Source organism: Vidua chalybeata, chromosome 2, assembly GCF_026979565.1.
Source record: "Vidua chalybeata isolate OUT-0048 chromosome 2, bVidCha1 merged haplotype, whole genome shotgun sequence".
Taxonomy (NCBI): Eukaryota; Metazoa; Chordata; class Aves; order Passeriformes; family Viduidae; genus Vidua; species Vidua chalybeata.
Genome location: NC_071531.1, coordinates 78,065,853 through 78,090,749, shown reverse-complemented (window position 1 = coordinate 78,090,749; position 24,897 = coordinate 78,065,853). Strand labels below are relative to the sequence as shown.

Here is a 24,897-nt window from a genome sequence, read left to right as displayed (position 1 = left end):
CTTTTCCTTATAAATAGGACAATGCCCAGGTACTGGAGAAAACCTCCTCAGATGATAGCTTTAAAACGGATTTTTACTATGAATAATCTTCACACACATCATACTACAATCCAGCTATGCAGTATTTCCTATTTTGTATGGATAATCTATATATCTTACTTTTCTGTGGGTCTCTCAGGAAATACATACAGCAGTGTCCTGTCAGATGATCACTTACTCTTTTAGCTGACTAAACAGAGCTTAACAGGTCTCAAAGTAGCTCTAACTTAAAGGCTTATAAACAATGACCTAAGCATCCCAAAAAAAGTGGAAAAACCTGAAAAGAGGGGAAAATAAGGCAAAGACAATTGAATCATGGGGCTAATAAGTGACAAACAAAACACAGATTTTATGAAGGCGGTTTGCTGAGGAATACTTGTTTCTTGAAGTTTCTATAGAAGAAGCTGGTCAACCTCAAAGTAGTAACCCTCAAGATTATAAACACTTGCCCAAAGTGTACTTTTTTTACACTTGCTGCAAAAAGTCCTTACCATATCTCAGTTAACAGACCAAGGAGGAAATCAGTTTAGACTATTTGCCTATTATATAATATAATGAATTTTTTTAAAGAAAAAAAAATAAACTCCTGACAAAGTATCTCAGTTATTTGAATGATCAAAGCAGCAAATTCTCAAACTTCAAATATTTAACATTCAGTGAAAATCAAACATCATCCTTCTCCTACAAAGTGACTGGCAGAAAATCACATAGGCCAGCACAGGTTTACACAGTTGGGTACTTGAGCTGCTATCTCAGAGATCAAATAGGCTAAATGTTGTACTCCCTGGTGTTATATGAAAACAGTTTTGCACAATGTGGCCGAGTTTTATCTTTCTCTATATGGAAAAAAAAAACACTCTGCACACCAGATATTTTGATATGACTTCTGTCTAATTCCTATGTGAGACTAATCTTCATTTTTCCCATTAGGAATAGGAGAACAAAGCATAACAAAAATCAAGAAACTATTCCTTCCATGTCAATGTATTTGGTGACATGCAAAATTCTGGTCATTTTGGTTAAAAAAGAGTCACTACTTTATCAACTACCATTTTTTATGTAACAAGGATTCATGATACATGGATTTAGAGCACTTCTGCAGTCATTTCAACACAAACTCCATCAATTCCATACAATCTACTTCACTTTTTGCACTTAAAAGTAGGTGAACTCATTAAAGGAGATCTGTTACTGACAACCACTTTCATACCTTTTCTTTTGACCAAAACCGGATCAGATTTTGACATGAACTTCTAGAAAACTGGAAAAAGCAGAGCACAAGAGCTAAAAAAAACCAAAAAACCAAAAACAACCTGTCTACCCATAAAAGCAGAGATATCACCACAAAATTGTTTCAACTGACACTCATGTACTGTGAGTGTGAAGCTCTTCCATGAAGGGAGGCAGTCAAGCAAAAGTACAGCTAAATTCCTCCATTCTATTAATAGAAATGTTGGAAATGCCTGCCTAATTTAGTTTTTACTTCCTTTTTCAATTTAGACTAACATCTCCCATTAGATATTTGGAGCTCTCTGACCAAACAAGACTCACTCTGGCTCATCCCAAGCACATCTTCAATGCACATTTGAATAGCAGTCTTTTACAAGGGCACAACAAAACCATCCCTTACAGAGCATGTCCATGCTGCTCAGAGTAAAAATTTTAAAACATACTGTGATAAGAGGTTAGGATGGCGCAGGAACAACCATCATTTAACATGCAGACTAAAAAGGAAGCTGAATTTTTCCAGGACCATACACTAAGCTTTACCAATTCTCAGTACATAAAGCAGAGGATCTTACCAAAGGGAACACATCCTCTTTACAGCAACACTGTTATGTCTGAGTTTCACAAATCCAAATCAGTTCTTTCCCTCATGTCTCACTTTTAGAGACTGTTCCCAAGCCCTTCATTAGTGACCATGGGGTCATCAAGTTTCACAAAGCTTCAGAGCCAACATGGAGTTTCAAACTTGTTAGTCTGAAACTGGATGGGTAAGGGAAATTGTATACAGAAAGAGCTCCTCACTATCCACAGCTTTCAACTGGGAATTTCTGTTTTCCATGAACAAAGACATGTCCCTATCACAAACAGCCTCAAAGATAAACTAAAGCCAAGAAAAGTAGTAAATAACATCTGTCTTTTGGTTTTCAGTAAAAGGAAAGAAACCTTCAGCCAGATTCTATCCTTAAAATTAAACTGTTTCATAAGAAAAGCTCAAAAAAGAAAAGAACTAGTTATTCCATTTACTTCAAAGTAAGGTTGTTCATTGATTAAAACCTCAGAGAGCTAAAACAAATATGGAACTCTGGTAAAACTATGTGTTAAGACATCTTGTGTCAGCCCTAGTATATACCAAGAGACTCGCCACATTCCTGTCTACAAAGACTCCTCATTAACAGTTTAAAATAAGGACAAAAGCATCTCCTTCAACTCACTGTATTTTACTTACAGATCATTAAATATGAAGAAAGTCTCCTCATAAACTATGTGTAAACAAAAAGCAAAAAAACCCAGCAAAACAAGAGAGAAAATCAGACCCTAGAAATGCATGAGCTTCAAACATTTAACAATGAAATTTGAAGCATATTCAATTCAAATTCATAACAATGAAATTTCGAATTTCAGAAGTTATACTAAATGGGCTGCTCCCTAGTATTTGAGAACTAACACATAAACTTCTTTGGATTTCCATCCGCTTACACACCAAATTCAGCACTGAAACAAACTTCATATATTCCAGACTTTTAATGCAAAGTAACCTGCTTGGAAATTTATTTAATTTATGTTACATTTGATAGGCTTAAATGATGCTATATAGTGGCAAGGCATTTCAACTGAACAGGTCAGGAAAAAATCTTGGGCTAGCTTCTTATTAACTTATTAATATCAATTACTTCTTATTATCAAGAGCCTAAAAATAAGTCTGTATCCAGACAACCATTTTTCCTCAAAGCCCAACAAATAGTGTACTAGTCCTTGTGTATCAAACAGCTTACAGCTAAGAGTTGTGCATCCTGAGCTTTTCCATTCAACTGCTAATCAAATGTGACAACGTACTAAGCATGAAATATCCTTATTAGAAATAACTACAGTCCCCAAATGCAGAGGTGTTCATATTTGGGTTCACTGTTTTCTTTTTTTCCTATGATTAAAATCCACTTCACATGTATTTTTGATACTCTAAATCTTATTCTGCAGTGCTGCACTGTAACACTCCTGACTGAAATGCAAACACTCTAGGGAGAAATAATCTGTGAGGAATTTAAGACAGGTTATTAATACATAACAGAAAAACTGATTTAAAGGATAATAAATCCAAATTCAGTAATTTGAATAAAAACCAGCTGATCCAAACATGGCTATATCAATGAAAGCTAAGGGACATGGACATCCAGAGAATTAATTCAAAACTGAAATCTACCTAAGGATTCCAGTATATTTCTAAACAGTAAAGAAACTTTACTTCTCAAGAGAATAAAAAACCACAAGGATATTATTCAAAAATACATTTTTCTTTATCTGCAACTAGGATTTGAACTAGTTACGGTTCACGACGAATAAAAAGTAATTGCACATAAAACACCTGAAGTTCAGCCCTAAAACTTACAAACTGACATAACTGCTTATATAAATATTAAATTCAATTGCTCCTTGTGAGACAGAAGAATGAAGACATTTTATGAGTAAGCAAGACTCAATGAAACCAGCTTTACATCAACCCAGAAATTAAGAATTGCTTTGGGAACTACAACTGCATGAGGCTGCAATACATAATCAAGTAAATATTTCTAAACAAACGGATTTATTATGAACACCAGTGGCTTCTGGCAAATAGAAAAGGGGACAGAATTAAACGTGATCAAATAACACCACTATTCTCTGTATGGAGACTTAACCATCACTTCAGTTCACACAAGGTTTTACACTTCACATAAAAAATAAGGTCAGATCCAGAATAGAGTCACTGAGTAGAAAAATTCATAATGTTTGAAATAGGCTGCAATGATGGCTGAAACTACTATGATAATACTGGGCAGAGAGAGAAGGAAAGGGGATAATGGAAATTCAAGTGTGAGCCCATTTCCAATTAAATACTGACCCACTGGTCAGCAAGAGTGGAGGTACCAGCCAAATAAACCAAGTGCAACTGCAGACAAATGTAGGTAAAATGGTGATGCAACTTCTGAACATATGGGAAGAAAGGGACATGCTACATAACAAAACAAAACCCAAGACTAAAAGTGCACACTTGAACAGCAAAAGAGAGGTACAGAAACACTTCAGGTCACTTTAGAGGTCAGCATCCACCCCAGAAAAGCCCGAACACTACCAACAGCAAGTTATAAGCAGCCCTTAAGAACACCAAGGAACATGAAGACACCATCTACCTTTTGACAGCCAAGCCATTCAACCTTCTCATCTGGCAGACATAGTAACAAATCACAGACAACCAGACCTGCTCTGAGTGGATTTACTGCCAGGTGAAGGCAAAGACTTTTTTATTTAAATGAAAAATAAGTATTTAAAACATGCTTACTTCTGTCTATAGCTTTGTAGCTTGAGTTTAATTTAAAACTTTGTATGTTACACACTTTGAGTCAGCAATCTAGTTGACTATGGCAACTTCAGATAGTTATGCTGTGCAGATGAATACCAGTGGGTTGGTTAGGTTTTGTTGGGTTTATTATTTTTTTTTTTTTTTGGAACAAAAGCAATTAAGGAATGATATGAACCTCATTATCATCTTTTTGTAAATGGATAAAAGAATGTACTTTTTTACAAGTTGTTAACATGGAAAATTTGTTTATACACTATTTGTGCTTTAAATTTTATTAAATTAGCTGTTCAAAAAATCAAGAAAGGTTACAAACAGTACAGGCACTTTGTTGATGTCTTAACACACAGCCAGCAAATGGAATAGCTGAGCTACTGCAAGCACCATATTTAGAGTAAATATGTGAAATACCAGAGCAGTTTCAACCCATGCAAACTTCTCACTTCCCACATCAGTGAAAGAATCACTACTGCTAGAATGGCACCGCTGCTGGAGCATATGAATGTTGTGACTGAAGGCCTGCTTGCTTGGGAGGAAACAATAAAGGACAGCAAGTAAAGATTTCAGAAGTGTCTTTTCAGAAGAAAAGATAAAAAGGAGTTGATGACAACTCGGTAAATTAACATCAGTATGAATGAAAGTACATAGAAGAGCTCAGAATGAGTATAATCCCCACTTTGGGAGGTTTTAAAATTTATTTTAATTTAGACTACTTATGTCATGACCTGCATAAAAGTCTCAAGATTTCCCTTTATGCCACCACTGTTCACTCCAGTAAATTCTCTTATGCTTCATTGTGTGAATTAACTTGTCCAAGTCAAATTCTGATGTAGATCTTGTTCATTTACACCATATCTTCTGAGGTAAAACTTATAAAAGCCTAATTTATTCTTGTATAATATTGCAAATGATCCAGATAAGCATTACTTTAATAAAGCCCCTTTAGCAAAAGAGCACAGGAGATTTTTAGCCACAATCAGAAAATCCAGTGTATTTGCTAAATCTGTATGAAATGCTTAGCTTCATTAAGTTATTCTCACAGTTAAATACAGCTTAGTTCCCTAATTTCTAAAATCCCAATACCCGATTTGTGACATATTACTCATAACTTGGATTTACCATTAGGAGATTTGAGACTACCACACCTTAGCACTGAATTTACTAAAATTATTTTTAAGTTTAGAAACTACCAGCCAATTGATAAAGCTCTGAATTGATAAACTAGAGTGAAATACAAAGTAGAACAATATTTAATTCTTCATGTTTTGAAGGATACAGTCACTTTGAAGTTACTAAGAGTTCATAATCTGCCCATACATGATCATACTTCACAATGGAGAAAATGGCCAGAAGAGCAAGAAAAATACCAAGCCAAATAATTTTATAGCAACACGAGCTTCTTTCCACTTGATTGCATTCTTTTTTGTAAGTTACTTGTTGGCTACTTTTAATCGGCTGCAGATACAATCAGTAATAAAATCTCTCTCATACCCAAGTCTTTGCAAGATAAAGTTAAGCTCCAAATTGCAACTACTCCCAGAGTTAAGACTTCGACCAACTGAAAATCTAAATGGTTAAATTCACATACTCATGAACAAGAGGCAAAGTTTGCAGCAGAAGAGTTTGCTAAAATACTCAAAAGGACACATACTTGAGATTATTGCTTTAAACTTGTATTGCAAACTACTTGAAAATACTAAACAACTGCCCCAGTAGAGGGCTTCAAGACTTTATACACAAGTCATTTACAATTCTTACCTGATTTCTACTATCATGGTTGAGAAACAGCTAATTCAGTTTACAGAGAAGTGGACATATCCTACTAGCAGTAAAGCTAATATGTGTTATTTTTAAAGCATTAATTGATGTGTGCGATATTTTGAGTGAAAATGTTTTAACAGTAGTGAGAAATTTCAATTTAAGAAAGCTGTTTGATAAATTAAGCTTTCAAATACAAAAGGTGTCTTGGCTTCAGAAATAACGTTGCGTTTTCCACAGGGAGCAAGACATCAGTAACGTTTTTTAAGTGAACTTTCACAGAATTCTACCATCATCAACAAATCATGTACTTTACATACGGCAACAAATGTAAAAGTCAGGAAGCTTTAAATTCCATAATGGATAAGTCATCTCTTGTATTATTATGCAAACTACCATTACTTTGTGAGACAAGTCATTAGGGACAACCTAAAATTTTCACATCTACAAATCAAAAACTGATTTTAGGATTAGGAACTGAAGACTGATATAGATCATTAGGTCACAGGCTGAACTGCAAAAGAATGTTTCTCCCAAGCGTCTCTTCTAGTAAATGCAAGAGATTACAGCACCATTAAAAAAAAAAATCATTAAAAAAAATATCTCAACTAGGGCTACAGCCCGAAGTTACATGAGACCTGAATAATCACTGCTACCTACTGGGAAACAATGGTGGTATGAAGATTCACAGGAAGCTGACTGCAGGTGTCCTACAGCTTCTCCTCCTTAGCTCCTGCCTCTTACTTCATCTGAAGCAGAATACTGCTTCAGGCTAAGTAAAATAAAACAACAGCTGCACAACTACATAGCTATTCTTACTGCAAATGAGCAGCTGTAGTAGAAAGTTGTCCCTCTGGCAGCCAGGAGGAGTATGATAGTTCTCATACTCTTACTAAAAGGCACGAACAAATATTCCAAAGGAATTCCAGTAAAAAGTAAGAAAGTTGGCTAAAGAAAGAAACTATGAAGGAATCAGAGAAAAAACTCAGAAAACTGAATACTTCAAAAGAAAGTTGCAATAATGCAATTATCTGTATTTGAAATAATTATAGTTACTAGGAACATTTCTAAGCAAAAACAACAATGGATTGCCTCCAGAAATTTAAGTCAATTACAGAAAGGGAAGCAAAGCTGCAAGAAACTTCAGGTGATTCTGCCAAAACCAGAGACAAAATATGAGTTTGTTGAAGCACTAAAATACCATAAAAGGAACGTGTTTCTGTTTCTACTGGAGAACACAGAAGTATCCACAGAACTAGGAGTTAATTCACCTCATCTCCCCGTTACACTTTAGCATGTAAAGGCACGTGAACCATTACAATGCTGGTTTTCCCAGCTTTTCTACAAATCTCTTGGGTGATCCAGGGAAAAGCAATGATCCTTGTCCCTCAGTTCTACAAGTTACCCTCTTTATACCATCTCAGTTTGAAATAGAAGCTATCCCCAGCACAAACATTAAGCAAGTCTTTAGCTGGGCTTTTCTCTATCCCAGTAGTAGCCTCTAGACAAAACCAAAGCAGCTGACATTAGTGACTTAAGGAATTAAGTTCCCAACAAGCTCCTTCAAGTTTACTTTCACTTACACAGCTTCTCATAGACACCTACCCAACACAGGGCAGGGTTCTGATTTACTGTCTTCCTTAAAAAGACACATTTTCTTTCACAATAAGAAATCAAGGAAATTACACTCTGGCTCAATTATAGAGATATTTCCTGTTCAGAATGGATAATTACAGCATCACAACTTCCTTCCAAGTCATCCATCCACATTCTCATTTAAAGAGAGCTACTCCATTAGCTACAAGCAGATAGGGTTACTATGCCACACTCATTCAAGAGGCCAACCCTAAATGCGTATCACAACAAAGCTGTTTTAAGTACACTCCACAACATGCACACAAACATTTTTAAGCCTACTGAGCTGTCACTGTTACATCAGCTTCACTGAACCCACCCAGTGAAATTTACTAGGCATTAACTTCAGAGATTTCTAATATTAATTATCCACCACACAAACACAAGCACACCACCCTCTCAGAATCATGTAAAGAAGGAATGATATCTGGCAACAACTTTCCCAGCGCCATTTATATTCAAACAACCTGAAGCACTTGTTCTTAGCATCATTATCCAACACTCAACGTGGGGACAAAAAAACTAACTAGAAAGAAAGGGTTATATCAATCTCCATGTGCAAGTTAAACCCACAAAGCAGTTTAGCGCTCCCACTGCTCAGATAGGTGTAAAAACTGGGACAAAGTCCTAGTGAAACTAGGTTTTCCATAAAAGAAATTCATGAACTATGCTTTGAGGGTTCCAAGGCTATTAAACTTGATTTCTGTAAAACAAGTAATCCATCACAACAAAAGCAACACTCGAATCACCAAACAGAATCCTTATCCCAGCTCTAAGGCTGGACCTTCAAAGCAGAAGAAAAAACCAGTATCATGGATTCAAGTATACAGCCTCAAGATGATGTTACTACCTATCACAAGCCATGTCCACTTGTAAATTAGAAGTCTTTCTCTCTCAAACCAAACAACTAAGCTTTGTAATGGGAGAGAAAGCATTCTTTGAAGTATATTACATTTTAACCATCATGAGCTAAGGAAAAAATTCCTTTTTAACTTCCTTGATAAAGATAACCATCACTGAGGGAAATAGAGGTAACTCAGGATGGAGAGCACTTCAGTTTTCAAACTCCACACACTGTCAGGAGCAAGATAAATATGAACAGGAATATAAGTTCACGAGTATCTATGTCAAACTTCCCTCCATTTTTATGAGTTAACAGAGGCTGAGCTAGTTAAATCTGTTTGTGACATCTCAAGCCTAATGAAGAAAGAATTGCAGTAACAGGACAGTCAAATCTTGAGATCTGTACAAGAAATACAGTGACAAGAATGTATGTCATGGTCACAGAACATGCTACAAAACTAAGACTTCATTACAGGACAGTACAAGAAAACTCAACTTATCCACTCACCAGGACACAACCTATAGTAAGTTTTACCTTTATTATCATAATAAGCAATAATCAGAAAAATATTAAGGCAGCATGCTGCCTATGAAGACAGGTATATTGTCATTTACAATGAGATGTCAATTAATAGGCCTTACCAAGTTAAACTGTTTGTTGTAAAAGGAAGATATGCACAAACAGTTCAGAAGTGGGGCTTGAGTCACAGCTTGTGTAAAAAATATTTATTTTAAAGCATACAACCATAAAGGGTATGAACAAAGAAAAAGTTCAAAATACAACACCATGTGTCATTTCCTGATGCCAGAAACAGAGACTTCTAACAAACAAATTAGGGTACAAAACATCTAGCCACGGTCTATTGTAACCACTGAAGAGGGACTAATTAAAAAATCAAGTTTGCTTTGATAAAAATTCTCAGAGAGAGGCAGAAACTAAAACTCCTGACAGTCTAGAGTAGAAAAAGGAAACACAGAATTGGTCTTCTCATCCAGCAACTACCAGACAGCTTTCTAAGGAAGTCCAGGCACCCTTCTGCAGCAGCACCCTGGAGGTCTCCATTAGGTTGTCTCCCAGCAGCCCTGTTCAGACTATCACCCTTTTACACACACACCCCCACCTGAAGAGCAGTTTTCTGGCCAGCTTCATATTCTTTTCAACAAAGCCTATATCACAAAATATTTCAGCTCCTAAATGCCTTATAACTGAAACTGTACTTTTAGCACAATTACAGGCGAAACGTGGCAAAGTTTGTTTTCCAGAAAGCCTCACTTCTGCTGTGTGAAATCCAGTAACATCACGATTTCAATACATATGCCATATGACAAGGTGTTTTCTCTACCTGCCAATACGTTACTCAAAGCCCAAAGATTTCCTCAGTGTTCTGACACCCTTAGCTAACCAAATATAACCAGAGCACTCAGTTACTATCATCTTCAGCCAAAAGATAAAATGAATGAAGGAATACCAAAAAGAGAGAGAGGCAGCTGTTTTGGGGCTACCCTAAAAAATGTAACACATTGCTCTCAGGTACTCACAGAACAAGAATTTCTTAAACCTTTAACATGCACACATTTTGGTGGAAAGAAGAAAGAACTACAGTACAATTAATCCTACTACTATAATCTGGTGTTCTCATTTGGATACAGAGCAGTTCAGAAGGCACAGACTCAAGACTCATGAAGACTCGACCTTCTCCAGCAGACGTGGGTGGGAGGAAGGGAGAAAGCACACATATAGAAGGCACAGACACACAAATCTCTCCAGTATCTTTTATTATATATTTGGGAAAGTGAAAGGGAGGGGGCTATCCTTAAAAGGCCTAGAATAAACAGATGCAAGACAATCAGATATTCAGACCAAGAACTTCCTCAGTCCTGTGACCTTACAGGACTGAAACTTAGTGGGAGAAACACTAGTGTGAACTTTGATGTTCATCATTCTCTTCATAATCACCCAGACGGACCACAGTTGACAGAAAACCTTTTAAACCTTCCCACCTTCAATCTGTTCTTAATAGAAGCTGAAAAATGGCCAGACCCTGTATGGTATATTAAAACGATTGGATCCAGCTTTACTGAAGTTCTAAAGAAGTCCTCTTAGATACATCTTCCCAAGTGAATGAGACAGACTAGAAAGAAGACTAAGAACATCCTCACAGAGAGATTTACCCCTCAGTCGTTTCACATATTTTCCTCCATGGAAGATTTACATGATTGTTTAAAGAAGTTTGTTTTGTTTTGTTTTTTTTTCCTCCTGGTAGATTACCTGGAAAAATAATTAAGATAACTGATGAGCTATTCCTTCCTGAAACTCCTGCACGTCCTCTAGAGAGTGGGGGAGTGCTGCCCTAGCACGACGCAAATAAGATCAATTAGTAAGGAAATTGCAGCCCATTCCTCTGCCTGGCCTCCGTGGTTCTCACTTTCCCTAAGAAAGGGGTATGGGGCAGGTCCTGTCCTTCAGGAGCTCACACTGTCCGGGGCCCTATGCATAAAGAAGACTGGCAAGGCCCCTTTTGGAGAGCAGATATACTGAACAGCCTCTCCCAAGCTCTCCATCGCCACGTCCCCGACCCTACGCCCCCGCCCTCGGGCTATGCCCTATGCTGAAACCCTGAGCTCCTCCGCCTGAGGAGGCTTCCCGTCCTCACGAGGCCGGTGGGATGGGCAGCAGCCCCGCAGCGGGACCTCGGGACAGGCCGGGCAATCCCGCTCCTCGGCGGGACGCTCGGGGAGATCCCTCGGGCCGCCGTTCCCTGCCGGTACTCACAGTCCAGGTGCTTCTTCTTGGGGCCCATGACCTCGTGGGTCGTGGCCTTGCACACGGTTTTCGAGACGGCCGAGCCGGTCACGCTGTGCTGCGCCGCCGTGATGCGGTCGGTGAGGCTTTGGCCGGACATGGCGGGTTCGCTGGCGGCGCTGGAACCGAGCGCGGCTCCGCTCCCTCCTCAGGGGCCGGGACGGGAGGAGTCGCCGGGGGGATGGAGCTGCGCGGGCTCCTCACCCCGCCGTGCCGCAGGCGGCCCCCGCTCCGCCCTCAGGGACGGACCTGTCACCCGAGCAGGGACCCCTCCTCCTCCTCCTCCTCCCGCCCCCCTCCCCCGGCCGCCGTCCCCTCCCCCTGCGCGCCCGCCCGGCCGGGGACAGGGACACGCACTGGGCGCCGCAGGAAAATGGCGGCGGCCGAGCTCCTCCTCGGGCCTTGCCGGGCCTCTCCCGCGTCACGTGACCGCCCGGCGCCCCGCCCGCGTGACACGCACCGCCCCCCTCAGCGCCGCGGGAGTGGAGGGGGCGCGGGGCGGGAGCCGCTCCTCAGGCCGGGATCGCTTCCCGCGGCATCCCTGAGCAGCCTCCTCAGCCCCTGGCTGCTCTTCCCTTTGGGGATACTCCCGTTCCTCTGGGCAGGCTCCCCTGGGGAGATTCGGTGAGCCCCTGTTCGGGTTCAGTGCCGGGTAAAGTCTCTGTGGAGCGAGTGGGGAGTGTCTCCGCCCCTGAAGGAAGTAGTTTTGTATTTCTCAGCCTGCAAAGTTTTTATGGAAACTCCTTTGGTGTCACCTTAGGCTAGGGAAAGCTCAAAGGGAAAAAAAAAATCTGTTCTTAGGCAGCGAAGGTTTCGAAGCCTGCTGGTTGCTGCGATCGGGCTTCTCTTCGGAGTTATTTTTATTTGTAAGCTCGCTAAAAATTTCTCGAATGTACATCATGGCTAGCATAAAAACACTGGAGGTTTTCAGGTCTTTTGTGATTTGCCTCCCACTGTCAGCATTAGCTAGTCAGCTAATGCTTCTCGGACTTACTCCGTGACTCTGTCCTTGGCAGCCCGGGATTTTGTACGAAGTTACTTGGTTTCTGTTCATAAAAATCAGAAACTGTTCCTTAAGGTGCCTTCTCCCAGCCTGGTACCTACAGCTGCAAACATGGCTACGTGTATCCCAGTGACAGACAGTGAGGAGCGGCTACTTGGCGTCCTTAGCTCCCACCGCCCACTGCCCAAGAGCCGCCCCAGCCTCCAGCTATCTGCACCTTCCATTACCCCTTGCAACAGGGCTCTTCTCCTCCTCCCCAAACACACAGCAGTGAATAACACAGCAAAACCACAGGATTCCACAAGTTCTTCCTCTCCCAGAAGTGCCTCCTGAGGAGCTGTGTTGTAAGTGTCCCCCATCCATAAAGCCACTGAAATATTTATTGGGCAACTAAAAGAGAAGCAGTATACAAATGATACTCAGCTCTGTCTGCCTGACAGGATGTGAAAGTAGGATTATCTGTTTATAATGTGTAAGGAAAATTGGTGTCAGAGAAAGAACATCTGGTGAAAGCTGAACCCAAATAATGCCATTTGTGTGTGTGTGTGTTTGTAAGGAAGGCTAGCAAGATGTAGAACTTGCTTTCTTTCTAATGCCAAGCTCTTTGAGGATATTGTTGTATTTGTACTTTTTGGCTCCTAATCTGCTTTAGGACTCCCAAATATCCATGCTGGGGAAATAAGTCACTGATGTATACAGCAGCAGACTCTGGCATAAGACAGCTTTAGCATAAAACTTCGCACTATGGAAGAACAGGGGCTGCTATAGGCTACTGATAAAACAACACACATTGGTATTTTTTATGCTAACTTCAGCTAGAGTCTGGATTTCAACACCCCATTTCAAGCTGCTATCTGGAGAAATTCCATGGAATTGGCCTGAGTAAATTAGGCTCCATCAGTTCTTCTTAGATGATGCCTGTCACTTTCTCGAGGAGCAGTGAAACTATCCAAACAGAGGAAACTTGTGACTCTAGGAGTTTCTGAGACCAGATTTGGACAAAATATCTCATTCCTAAGGGAACAAAAAGTGACCTCGATCTTAAAGGTCCAAAACTAAAAATAAATTTTGCCTTTTTTACAGCTCTTCTTGTTCACAGAAAGCTCACAGTTTTACTCCACAGTTAAAAATTCTGCTTGTACATAAGCAGAAATGGATGAGAGAACTGATGGCAAAATGTATTTTGATAATTATTTGTTGCTTTTTAATTGCTTGGGAGACACTTGATGCCATTACAGCAAGAAGCTTGAAGCACTATGGTAGATAATATCTGAGCACCTCCCAAAGATTTGGAAATTGAAATCAAAATATTATCTCTTTTCCTTTCCAACCTGAAGAAAACAAGTTTGATTAGCTTATAACTCATTTGTTTTTGTTTGTGTGCCTGGGTGTGCTTGAGAATGAAAGGAGGAAGGAGGACATATCTAAAGAGAAACTACTCCAGAGAAAGGAGTCCTATGTTTAGTGAAGCAGCAAACCTAAACAACATTCTTTTCTCTTGTGAAAAGTTCTTCCATAATCTGGATGTAGCTCTTGTGAAAATGCTGTATCATGCATTCACAAGCTCTCCAAAATTGACAGTATTTAGCTGGTATTCAGCTATCCTGGAATGACAAACAAGCTAACAGATCTTTGTCTTCCCATACTACTGAAAACCTAGCCTCAGCATGACCTCTGTAATTTATTATGTATATCATTTTCTTCAACAATTCATTTCCACTCGGTGAGGTGCCTGTCACACTGCAATGCCTACAGTCCACCAGGGTGATTTGGTGCTCCCAGTGCTGCTGGCATCCATGCTCTTCCTCCTTGCTTCATGAAAGCACTATTAGGAGAGCCATGGGCTGGGGGACACTATTAATTAGCTTCAGATCTAAGCCAGGTGTTTTGGCTGAATTTCAGGTCTATTAGAAATCAGCCCATCTGAACCAGAAAACTAGTGAGGAACAAAGCTGAGCATAGGCTGATAAACTGTTGCAGGCTTATTACCAAGGATTTGAGGCCATATCTTCTAACAGCAACAAAAAAAAAAAAAAAAAAAAAAAAAAAAAAAAAAAAAAAAAAAAAACCAACCAAAACAACAACAACAAAAAAACCCTATCAACCATAATTTGGGAAGCTAAAGGGTGTAGTGAAGAGAAGTTGAAGAGAGAGAATAAGTTTGAAATAGGGCTGGGCATTGGAACAACTGAAGGGAAATGGTAAATGTGACAGGGCAAGGAGGCAATGGGGTGGAAAAGCAAAGGCAGCAAAGCCACCTGTGTAAGGTTGGGAAATGCCCTATCAGTGTTGTATAAATTATTTGGAAATAAGTTACATTCCAGATGTTTCACATGATCCATTTAAAGGATCACTGTGGTTTCATTTGCTCTTAAGTGTTATAGTATTTTCCCCAGCTTTTCAGGGAAGGTGGTTTTGATGTCAGCTCCAGGAATTCAGAATCCATTTGAGTAGACATAAGATGTAGAATAGACTGCAAAAAATAGAAAACACCAGCTCCCCAAATGTAGCTCTCTATGACATTTGTCCATGTCTGTGGCCACTATAGGGTCCATTTCTTGTGCACCTCTGGCAACAGAGAACTCCAGAGCAGCTGCACAGCTAGAACCAGGCCACTCCCTGACCATATGCAGAAATCTACAGTTACTGCCGCACTTTTTGAGTAGCCTAATTTTGCCCAGCCTAGTAGAACTGTGCCAGTTTACCTCCAGTGTATTAATCTCAAAACCATGTTCAAAGAGTTCAGCAAAGACTTACCCAATGTTGGTTTTCTGTGACTATAGTAAGAATTCAATATAATTTGCATCACCATAGCAACTTAATAAAATAGTTTTATGGACAATAATGAACTTCTTCCAGCAATGCCTCTAAGAAGAGAAAGAAAATTAAACTAGAACAAAGAAAAATTATGGTTAAAATAACACTTGTTAGTGGCACAATGAAATGAAGTAGTCCAGGAGTATGGTTCTTGTTACTCATTCATGCTGCCAACAAGACCAGAAGCCAGCAGATGTAGGCAAGGTGTCCACGTTGCTTCACTAGGAGGAAATGAGGCAACAAGATCACTGATCACTGCAATCTGGAATATTTCAAAATAGTCATGAAGCACAGTGTAGTTAGGATACTTTTTAAAGTGATATACCTCTTCACTACTCCAAATGTGCTTGTTCACAGGTTTCCCCTTTGCTTCACTTGTATCCAGCTCCTTCCTTTCCTGATCATTATTTCATGTTCATTCCTGTTTCAAATACATCACCGTTATCCATCCAATTACCCACCCTGAGTCTATCCAGAATTTTCCTGCTGAAACAGGGACATTCAGTTCTTGCTCTGCATTCCTCATATATCACCTGTGTTTCTTCAAGCTCCACACTATCGTCACATCTATTCCAACTCACTCCTTGCAAAGACAACTTCCTCAAGTCCATAGTCCCATAGAATGAGAGATCTCTTTCCCAATTCTCTTCCTTCTTTCTGGAAACAGTGACAGCTTTCAAGTTTCTTTTGTTCCTTTTACGTTTCTTCTTTTGTGCCTCTCTCTGTAAGGCAAATATCCAACTTCCTTCCTCATACACAGTGTTCTAAGCTCTGCAGGTTGTGTCACCTTCTCATGCAGCTCCAGTTATCTAGTAGTCAATGTCCCTTGCAGTGCTGTTCCCTGAAAAGAAGCTGACTTTGTCAATAAAGAAAGCAGCTGTCCAAAAGCTAATGTAATTTTAACACGAGAAAAGAACATAGGAAGGGACAAAAGTGAGTCAGTACCATTGCACAGGAGGGGAGCAATCAGAACTAATTTTATTCACTTAGGAGCAGGATATCTGTGTAGGAGCTCCCAGACCTTATGAGAGTATCTAAGTAGATATGGACAACAAATATGATGCTTCTGAATCCTCTTGTGTGTTCTAACACTTTTCTCACCTTGTCCTGACATGAAACTTGCACACTGCAAGATTGATTGTGTCATTAATGCTATAAGCAGGATTCCTACCTGGCTGACAAATGCACATAGTAAATGTCTTTGAGTGTGAGAAAGGAAGGAAACAAGCTTACTTACATTTTGTTCACACTTCCCAGTGGATGTGTCAAACACTGACACCTCTGAAGAGCAAGAGGCTTACTGTCCTCTCCACCTGCCATGCACTGCCCATCAGCAAACATTCCTAATGCACTCCTGCTGCTTCTCTTTCTTATTGTGGTTTTTTACACATCCTTCTTGGCAGTGGGCACTCTCACAGTAACTCAGATACTGAATAAGGAAAATCAAACCTTACAACACAGCCCCACCAGCATGGTAAGTGCACCTATACCCTTCCCCAAAATTTCTGTGGACCATCTATCATACAGGAAAAAAGTGGCCCCATCCCTGCTAGTGACACTTCATCCCTTCTTCCTAGTTTGATGTCGAAAACCTAGGGCCTTGCTGCCAAATGCTTCTCCCCATCATTGCAGGCTGGCAGAGTTTGTGAGACTTGGCAGGAGACAGCATTTGATAAGAATCCTTCTCTGGGCACCTCGGAGAGGGCACTGTCATTCATTTCACTCCCCTGCCAGTTCACAAACAGCAAGCCAGCAGGACAAGTACAGGAGGAACTGCATTCCTTTTGGGTTCCTGTAACCTGGAAGCAGCCCCTACCATTTCCTTCAGTCACCTTTGAGCCAAAAGCAAGCAGAACACACTCCAGCCCAAAGGAATATTTTTAAGGAAAGATATAAGCAAACAAACAGGCAGGGTATCAATGGAACAGCCACTGCTGCCAAGCTAAAATTGGTACTTATGCTCACACTCTTGAACACATATATGTGCAGCAGAGCTTAATCAATTCCCTCATTAATGTTGAGGATCATGTGCTCATGCTCTGTGTCTGGGAAAGCTTTACACCCACATGAATTTTGATGTGGAGCTGAAACAAAAATGTTGACGCTGGCAATGCCAACTATAGAGAGTAAATAGCTGGGGCCTGCCAATGCTGACTTGAATGGGACTTCTCACCCAAAAGAAAACCTACATGTGAAAAGTATTCTCATTATCAGGTCTATGCAGTAAAAGTAAATCCTAGTTTTATTCCTCAAGCAAATAAATCCGTTTATGCCAATGAGTTGATTTCAAGCTCTGCATGGGTAGTTCCACTCTCTGGTCTTTATGTGAGATCTGAGTCTTGCCCACTGGAGTGAGTCAGGCTATCGGTGTTTGGCTCTGTGCTTCAGGGGTCAGTGACTGCACTTACATGTGGGCAAGACTTCATGCTGATTAAATCAAACTACTGCACTGAAAAGAACATTAACTAAATGCCTCCTAACATTCTGATGGCGTGTAAGCTATTCTCAATCTTAAAATCCATAGAGGATTTGTCCTAATTCATTCCAGTACACACAAGTACATAAATGAAAGTGCTTTCTGTTTAGTAAAATTGAGGAAATGCATAAAAAAAAGAAATTAATGGCAATTTAAAATTGCTTTCTTTTTCAGGATATGAGAAACAAAGAATTGTGAGTAATACCAGAATGAATGTTCTCACCTTCTTGTCATCCTGTCTTTCCTAGTTTTGTTACTTAGAGCTCAAAAAGCAATACTTTCTTAGTAGTAGTGGCACAGTGTCTTGATGACATGCTTCAGCCACAAGCCTTGTCTAGAAGTGATTGGATTATGTTTTGCTTGTCTTCTCCCCTGAAACCAGGGACAGATGCAGGCCAGATGTTAATATCAGGGACATTGCGCTCCCTTCATAACTCTGTGTCAGGCACCCACCTTTCTGACAGCTCAATGGCCTTGGGGAGATCCCACAGTGGAGGGCCAAATGCAGAAGAATGCATACTCACAGTCCTGACTCAGGCTGTACTTTCTCTACAACTCCCCACTGCTTGTGGCTAGTGTTGAGGTGCCAGAGAGGGGATGAGATGATATCCCCTCTGGGAACAAGGGAATTGCTAGCACTACACCAGTGGAGTGAGAGAGGGGCTACAAGAAGGGTAAAATTTCCTTGGTAACCTCCCAGTAAATCTGCATCAGTTTAAAGCTACAAGTGAATCTGGAAACAAACTTCTATGACTTCAGATCGTAAGTCACCCACTGTGTTGAAAGCTGTTTGATGTGGATCTCTTCACTGGCAATTGGCTGCAGGCCAACAAACTCACTTTCTATGGATCACAAAATCACCACAGTTTTTACTGGTCACTTTTTTTCTGAAGGCAGGAATAAAGGGTAGTAGAGGATCTGTGTTTTTGATGCATTCATCTTCCTGGTTCTTCTCTTTGTACCACTGCCATGTGCTTTCAGTAATCAGTTAAACCCACCTTTGCCTTTCATACAGCATCCCTTTTCAATGGAAGTCCAGACATGTTGGCAGTGCTTGCTACCAGAGGAGTAAAGAAGGAGTAATGATCCAAAAGAAAGTATTACAGTCTCTCAAATTGCACTGGGATATTCTCAAGTCAAACAGTAGCCCTCCATGTATTGGTATTCACTTCTAATATTCTTCAAGAGAGCCTAAAGACTTTGAGCATTGCAATAGCAGCTGAAACCTAGGAAGAACTACAAAAGCAAGATGCTGATGATTCTAGGTACCTGTGTTTTTTAACCCTTACAACAAAAAAAAAACAGTGAATGATAAAGAGCAAAAATGGATATCAGATGCATTGAACTTACTCAGATTAGATAACACAATTGGAGGAAAGAGAAGATACGTAGTTTGTGCAACGTCTTGTTGACCTGAAAGATCAGATTCCTAAAATAATATTTTACTAAAAACAGTTGTAAAGAAAACAGTAATGTGGGCAGGTAAAACCACAAATCAAATATTTTGCAGGTCCATATTTCATCACATGGCAGTATACTTTCAGATGCCAAATTCTGTTCCTATTGAATCTATGGCAAAATGCCCACTGACTTCAAACAGAATAAGTTTTGTCCCTCTAAGCTATGAGTATGGCCAACAATATTAATGTAGAATAGAAATAAATTGTATAGGTGAAGAGTAGGGAGTTGGTGCTGGAAATTTAATGCCTGCTTATCTTAATCCCTTTCTTTTCAAATTAGCAAAACCCTTTTACTTTTAGAACATTATAGCAATCATTGCAATATTTTACAGTCCATTGGCTGAAGTGATTATTGCTAATAAACTTTATTTAGTAAATAGTTTTTTTAAATAGTTAACCCAAGTTTTCAAAAGCATTAGAAACATTCTTTTCAAACCAGAACTTTTTGATATTACAGCCAGTTTGGCTCAAGAAAGACCTTTGAACCTTCTCATTTGTATTCTCTTTCTTTTTACCTCTTCCTCTGTTGCATGATATTCCATTTAGTGAAGTTTATCCAAATCTATATTCTTAAACCTTATCCTGAAAGTGGATTTGATAAATCTTTGTCATTTATTGACAGCTCTTAGCATTATAGAAGGTATCTGTGCATGGATGTGGAAATTGATAGCATAAAGTGAACTACTGAACTTTTTTTTGCATTAAAGTAATTTTGCATCAAAACAAGCAAAATTGCCAGCAGTGTATCTGTAGTATTTTAAAATCAGATAAAAATAGGATTGCTGAATTCTTTAATTAACATAGCTGAAAGTTAGCCAAATCAGCTTCGGACACAGCAGGAGACGTACAGTTTGTCCTGATTTTGTGGGGAATGAAAAAATGTAGTACTTGGCACATGAACTAACTGTGCAAACTTAAAATATTACCAAAACATATTCAACTAAATCAAATATGGTGGTTTACCAGAGATTAGCACACATATTTTAACAGAACACAAGAGCACAATTTTAAAGTTGTGGGTTACCGAAAGAAACAAAATCTAGAGAAAATTATTACCAGTGACATGAAAATTCTGAAGAAAACTACTTACTTGAAGAAATCAGTGAGGTCCTTTGGCCAAACTCTGGTGTTCTTACTGATAGAGATTAACATCATCCCCTATGAACAGTTCTGTTCATTTGGGAATCCAGTCTTATGGCAAATGAAATCTCAGGGTATTTCAACTGGAGTGAACATTTTCCATGGTCAAGATGTTGAAACCCACCACTTCTTAATTTCTATGTGCCCATTTGCATTAAAAGGGTTTTGATTAGGTTAGAGGCATAATATTATGATGGGGAAAATTCTTTATTAAACAGAAACAAACATCAATGAAGTAAACATGCTTAAAAAGATCTAGACTAAATGTAGTACCTGCCTGTGTATGATGGAACTTCAATGTCTTACTAAGCAGATACTTTCTTGTAGAAATTTTAGAGGAGAATTCTGTCATTCTCAGATGTGCATCCTTAAGCAAAGAAACTCTCATGGAAAACTTATGAAAAGCCCAGTTAGAAAACCACCGATGAAATCAGATGCAGCTTTTGAAACAGTCCTGTAACAACAAGGTAAAGCTGATTTTTCAGTTTCACTGAGGCAGTGAGGACTGAATCCAGAGAAATTTCTTGAGGAAGGACATTACTGCCCTCCCTGCAAAGCTTTACAGTTTTAAAGTGCAGTTCAAATTCCTGGTAGTAAGGTGAGGGGGATATTAATTAAATTAGTTCTTGTGGCAGCTGCTCTCCCCATTCACTTTTCTGTAGACGGCCCAGCTCAACTTGGGAGTAACACTGGCCCCTGTATGAGAGGGCTGTGTGCAGACAGGTACCAAATTTCTTTTTAGTGGCATTTTATGTCTTTAGAAATTTTTTTTTTCTTCAGGAATTTTATGATGAAGACTGCCTCATTCCCAGATATAACATTTCATGGTTTTGGAAGAAACAGCTACCTGCAGAACTTTTCTAAATTGCTACATCCCTTGGTGTTTCTCTAGTCCAGATCATTTTGCTTCCTAGAAAGTACAGCTCATCCTTTCAGAGGACTGAGTTTCCCTTGGAAACCATCCATTCCCATGGATGGTTTGCCTGTTAAAAAACTTGCCTTCAGAAACCACAGTATAACATGAGCACCTTTAGGCAACAGTTCCCAACTGGGGTTCTGACCAAAATTAAGTTAGATAGTCCTGGGGCTGTGAGCCAGTCTGAAGGGGAACTTGCAGTGAGGAGTTACTCAAAAGCCAGTTGGACTGGACCTTACTCTTTTACCAGCTTCCACCTTTCAGATGTCTGTGAGATGTATTCTATTGTCAGAGTGGGTGAGGATTATAATGGCTCACCCATTTTACAGACAATAAACACAAAGACAAGAAAGGCCCTGCAGATTAGAGGGTGAGGCAGAAATCTAACTTTTCCTCAAGTCAGGGCCACTGATTCACTTTGCAGCACACTCCAAAGAGCTGTGACCTCTTTAGGTGAGACAGGATTTTTGGGCATAGTTCCTCAAAGATCCTCAGATGTCTTTTCTACACCAAACCCATACTCCTTTGGAGGGGGAGGTAGGATGACTCAGTCACTCCACAGGCTCTCTGTCACTTCTCCCTGATACATACTCTCAAGAAAAGCAGAATACATCCATGTTCTTTGGTAAACAAAGGGACGTGTGGGAGCATTTTTCCCCTTAGAGACTTAGAGACATTGCATGGGTAGATGAAGCAGAGCTGAAAACAAAGACCTAATTCCAGTGCTCTTGCAAAAAACATCTGGCCAGCACTGTCTCTTAAAAAAACAGACTGGAGGAATGTAAACATATGTTTGGCTTGCGAAGGAGTCGTTATATAAATGTTAATTATGAAGAAGATTTCCCATGAGTACAAAGGCTTTTGACAGAACTTTGATTCCATGCAGGACACAAGTATCAGGAGTCACATGCTCTGCCTTAGAGCTGTGCTGACACTTCTCTGAGTACTAAGAAGCAGCAAGGGCATTTGCTGTAGCACGGGAACAGAACAAGCTTTGATGATTGTAAGTCAAGTTTGCACAGCATTGCGTTGAAGAAACTCTATGTAATTAAACAGTTCCACTGATCATGTGGAGCATGTGAATATCTAGCTATGATCCCAAAATGGTAAGGCAGCTTCCCTTAGGTTTCTTAAAGAAGATACCTGAGCATTATTATATCATTTGGCATAGCAAGGGATATGGAGCCATTACATTTTTGCAGTTATGAGACTCAAATTCTTCTCTTTGTTTTCAGCTGTTACAATGTGACTTTCATGCCTTTTTCCTCCACAGTCAGGAGATATTCAAGTTAAACTGACCTTTCCAAAGGAATGCTGAGGTTCTCACATGGCTAACATGACTCCAGGCTCCCACAAAGATCACAAGAACAGGGGACAACCTTAGGCTTTCTTTGCTGTAAATAGTGCCATTTAGCGAAGGGAGTGACTCACCATATCCAAAGTGAAGCCTGCCTTCAAACCATTGGGGTGAAGGCACCAGAGGACCAGTTTAATAATCACCCTGTTTGCATTGCTTAAACAGACACTGTGAACCTCCTCTTCTTCTCCCACTATGGCCACCCTTGTTCTTGCAGCACTTGTGCTGCTGGGTGATGAATCTGACCAGGGAACTTACCTGACTGAAAAGTATGGCTGATGTTTATCTGGCCTTTTTTGCAGTGTTACTTTTTCAGTTGGATCAGAGTTCCCTGTTCCAATTTGTGATGTGGCTCCAAAGTCTGTAAGCAGAGTAAAGACAATGAGAGGTGGGAATGTTCAGGCAAGAGTGGGAGTTCAGGAATATGAAAACTTCAGGAATATGAGTCTTTGGTGTCCAGTGACTGAATATTGAACCTGCTTTGGGACTGATACCTTCTGTCTGCCTTGCCTGTTAAATGCTTACTGCATGTGGTGCTCTATAAATAATGTCTTTTGAAACTATAGCAAGCCTATTTTAAAAGAGAAACACAGTTACTGAATTTACACTACAATTTATCTGCCAACCCTCCCTCCCCTCTGGCTGAACATCTCACTTACATATTTCACAAATGCAAAAGAGAATACTCCACTTTTTCCTCCATTCTTAAATGAAACTGTGAAAATTCATTCTTTCAAAACGACTAAGAAAGGCAGCAGGACTTCTGCTCAGGAAGAAAGAGAATAATCTAGATTTAAGGCTTTAGGAAATTTCAAACAGTGAGAAAGACTTGAAACATTTAAAAGCCAGGATTCATAAGCAAGGTTTTCATTGAATTTTTTAATGCATCAGAATTTCTGACCATATCCAAGGGGTTGCATAGGAGTTCTGTACTGGCATTAGAGAGAGTTTGTAGTCAAAACATAAATGAACACTTTGACTTAGTTAAGTTATTAATGCTGAAAATAACATTTTTTTTATGAGTTACAATTCTGAAGATGACACTATTCAAAGTATATTTATTTGCAGTAAAAATCTGCATCTGAAAGAGGAAATAATGGTTTGTTCATAACATTGGCTCTGAAATATACTTAACAGTGTCAGAGGGCCAGCTTTTCCAAGGAGATGATTCTATGCATGCCATTGGTACCCAAAGAGCAGGTGATATATTATGTATCTTTGGTCTATGGCTTCTAGCTATATTACCTGTTTGCCTAGTGATGTAATAACAAGGAGTCAAACCCTCAACTGTATTTAATATTGACTCACAAGCTGTTGTCACAGGCGAGCATGATTTCCTAGTGTCTTTGACACCCAGGAAAGAAGAATGAGTGAGACACCTATAAATCTCAAAGTCCTGTTTGAGACATAATAGAGCGAAGGAGAGAATATTATGACAGCGTAGCATTTACATGGTCAAAGTACTGCAGTTGTAATAGCATCTCAAATACCCTCATAAAGCTAAGGAGTAAACACTCTTATCTCCATAAAGAAGCTTGCTAAAGATGATATGCCCTGGAATTTATTTTAAGTAAGTTTAAGCTCTTCAGTTTCCCTCTAGAAACTAGTAAGCCATTGAGAAGCAAACTTGTAGCAGAAGTAAGAAGAGATACTGGGTCTTGCTGGGATTCAAGCCCATGCTACCTCACAACTATCAGAATTTCCTGTCTGAGAGGTAGCTGGAAGCTTTATTAAAGCTGGAGTTCATTAAGTTGTGTCTGCACAGTGGACCAGTTGTCTGGAATTTTTCTCCTGCACACTGTCCTTCATTTGGTGTTTCCCTGAAAAGAAGTAATCCTTGTTTCCACTTCTGATGATAAACCACAAGTTAAAACAAGCAGGTTTTTCTTTGAATGCCAACCAGCTATTATTATACAATTTGTTATCAGATCAAAGCAAACATGACCTTAGCCCTTGGACAGTACATCATAGTGCCATACCTTTCACATGGAAAGGAGGAGGAAGGGGGAGGAGAATACATATCCTGCTTTGCTCTCCTGATGTGACTGCACATACTTAAAACCATAATTATGGAAGTGGCTAAGTTCTTTGC

General features: G+C 39.7%; 1 protein-coding gene and 1 long non-coding RNA gene across 7 annotated transcripts in view; one reads left to right on the top strand and one right to left on the bottom strand.

The window, feature by feature from the left end:
- PICALM (phosphatidylinositol binding clathrin assembly protein) overlaps window positions 1-11,878 on the bottom strand; it is a 66,265-nt gene extending 54,387 nt beyond the window's left edge. For 2 of the 5 annotated variants that reach the window (XM_053932719.1, XM_053932711.1), the window contains exon 1: window positions 11,607-11,878. In XM_053932719.1, the coding sequence (XP_053788694.1) occupies window positions 11,607-11,736 (130 nt within the window). In that variant the 5' untranslated portion in view covers window positions 11,737-11,878. The remainder of the gene's footprint in view (window positions 1-11,606) is intronic. The other 3 variants (XM_053932689.1, XM_053932696.1, XM_053932701.1) reach the window with 2 other exon arrangements.
- Window positions 11,879-12,119: 241 nt separating this feature from the next.
- The window catches only part of LOC128784039 (uncharacterized), a 46,452-nt gene continuing 33,674 nt past the window's right edge, over window positions 12,120-24,897 (top strand). For both annotated transcript variants that reach the window (XR_008429343.1, XR_008429342.1), the window contains exon 1: window positions 12,120-12,260. This is a non-coding gene — a long non-coding RNA (uncharacterized LOC128784039). The remainder of the gene's footprint in view (window positions 12,261-24,897) is intronic.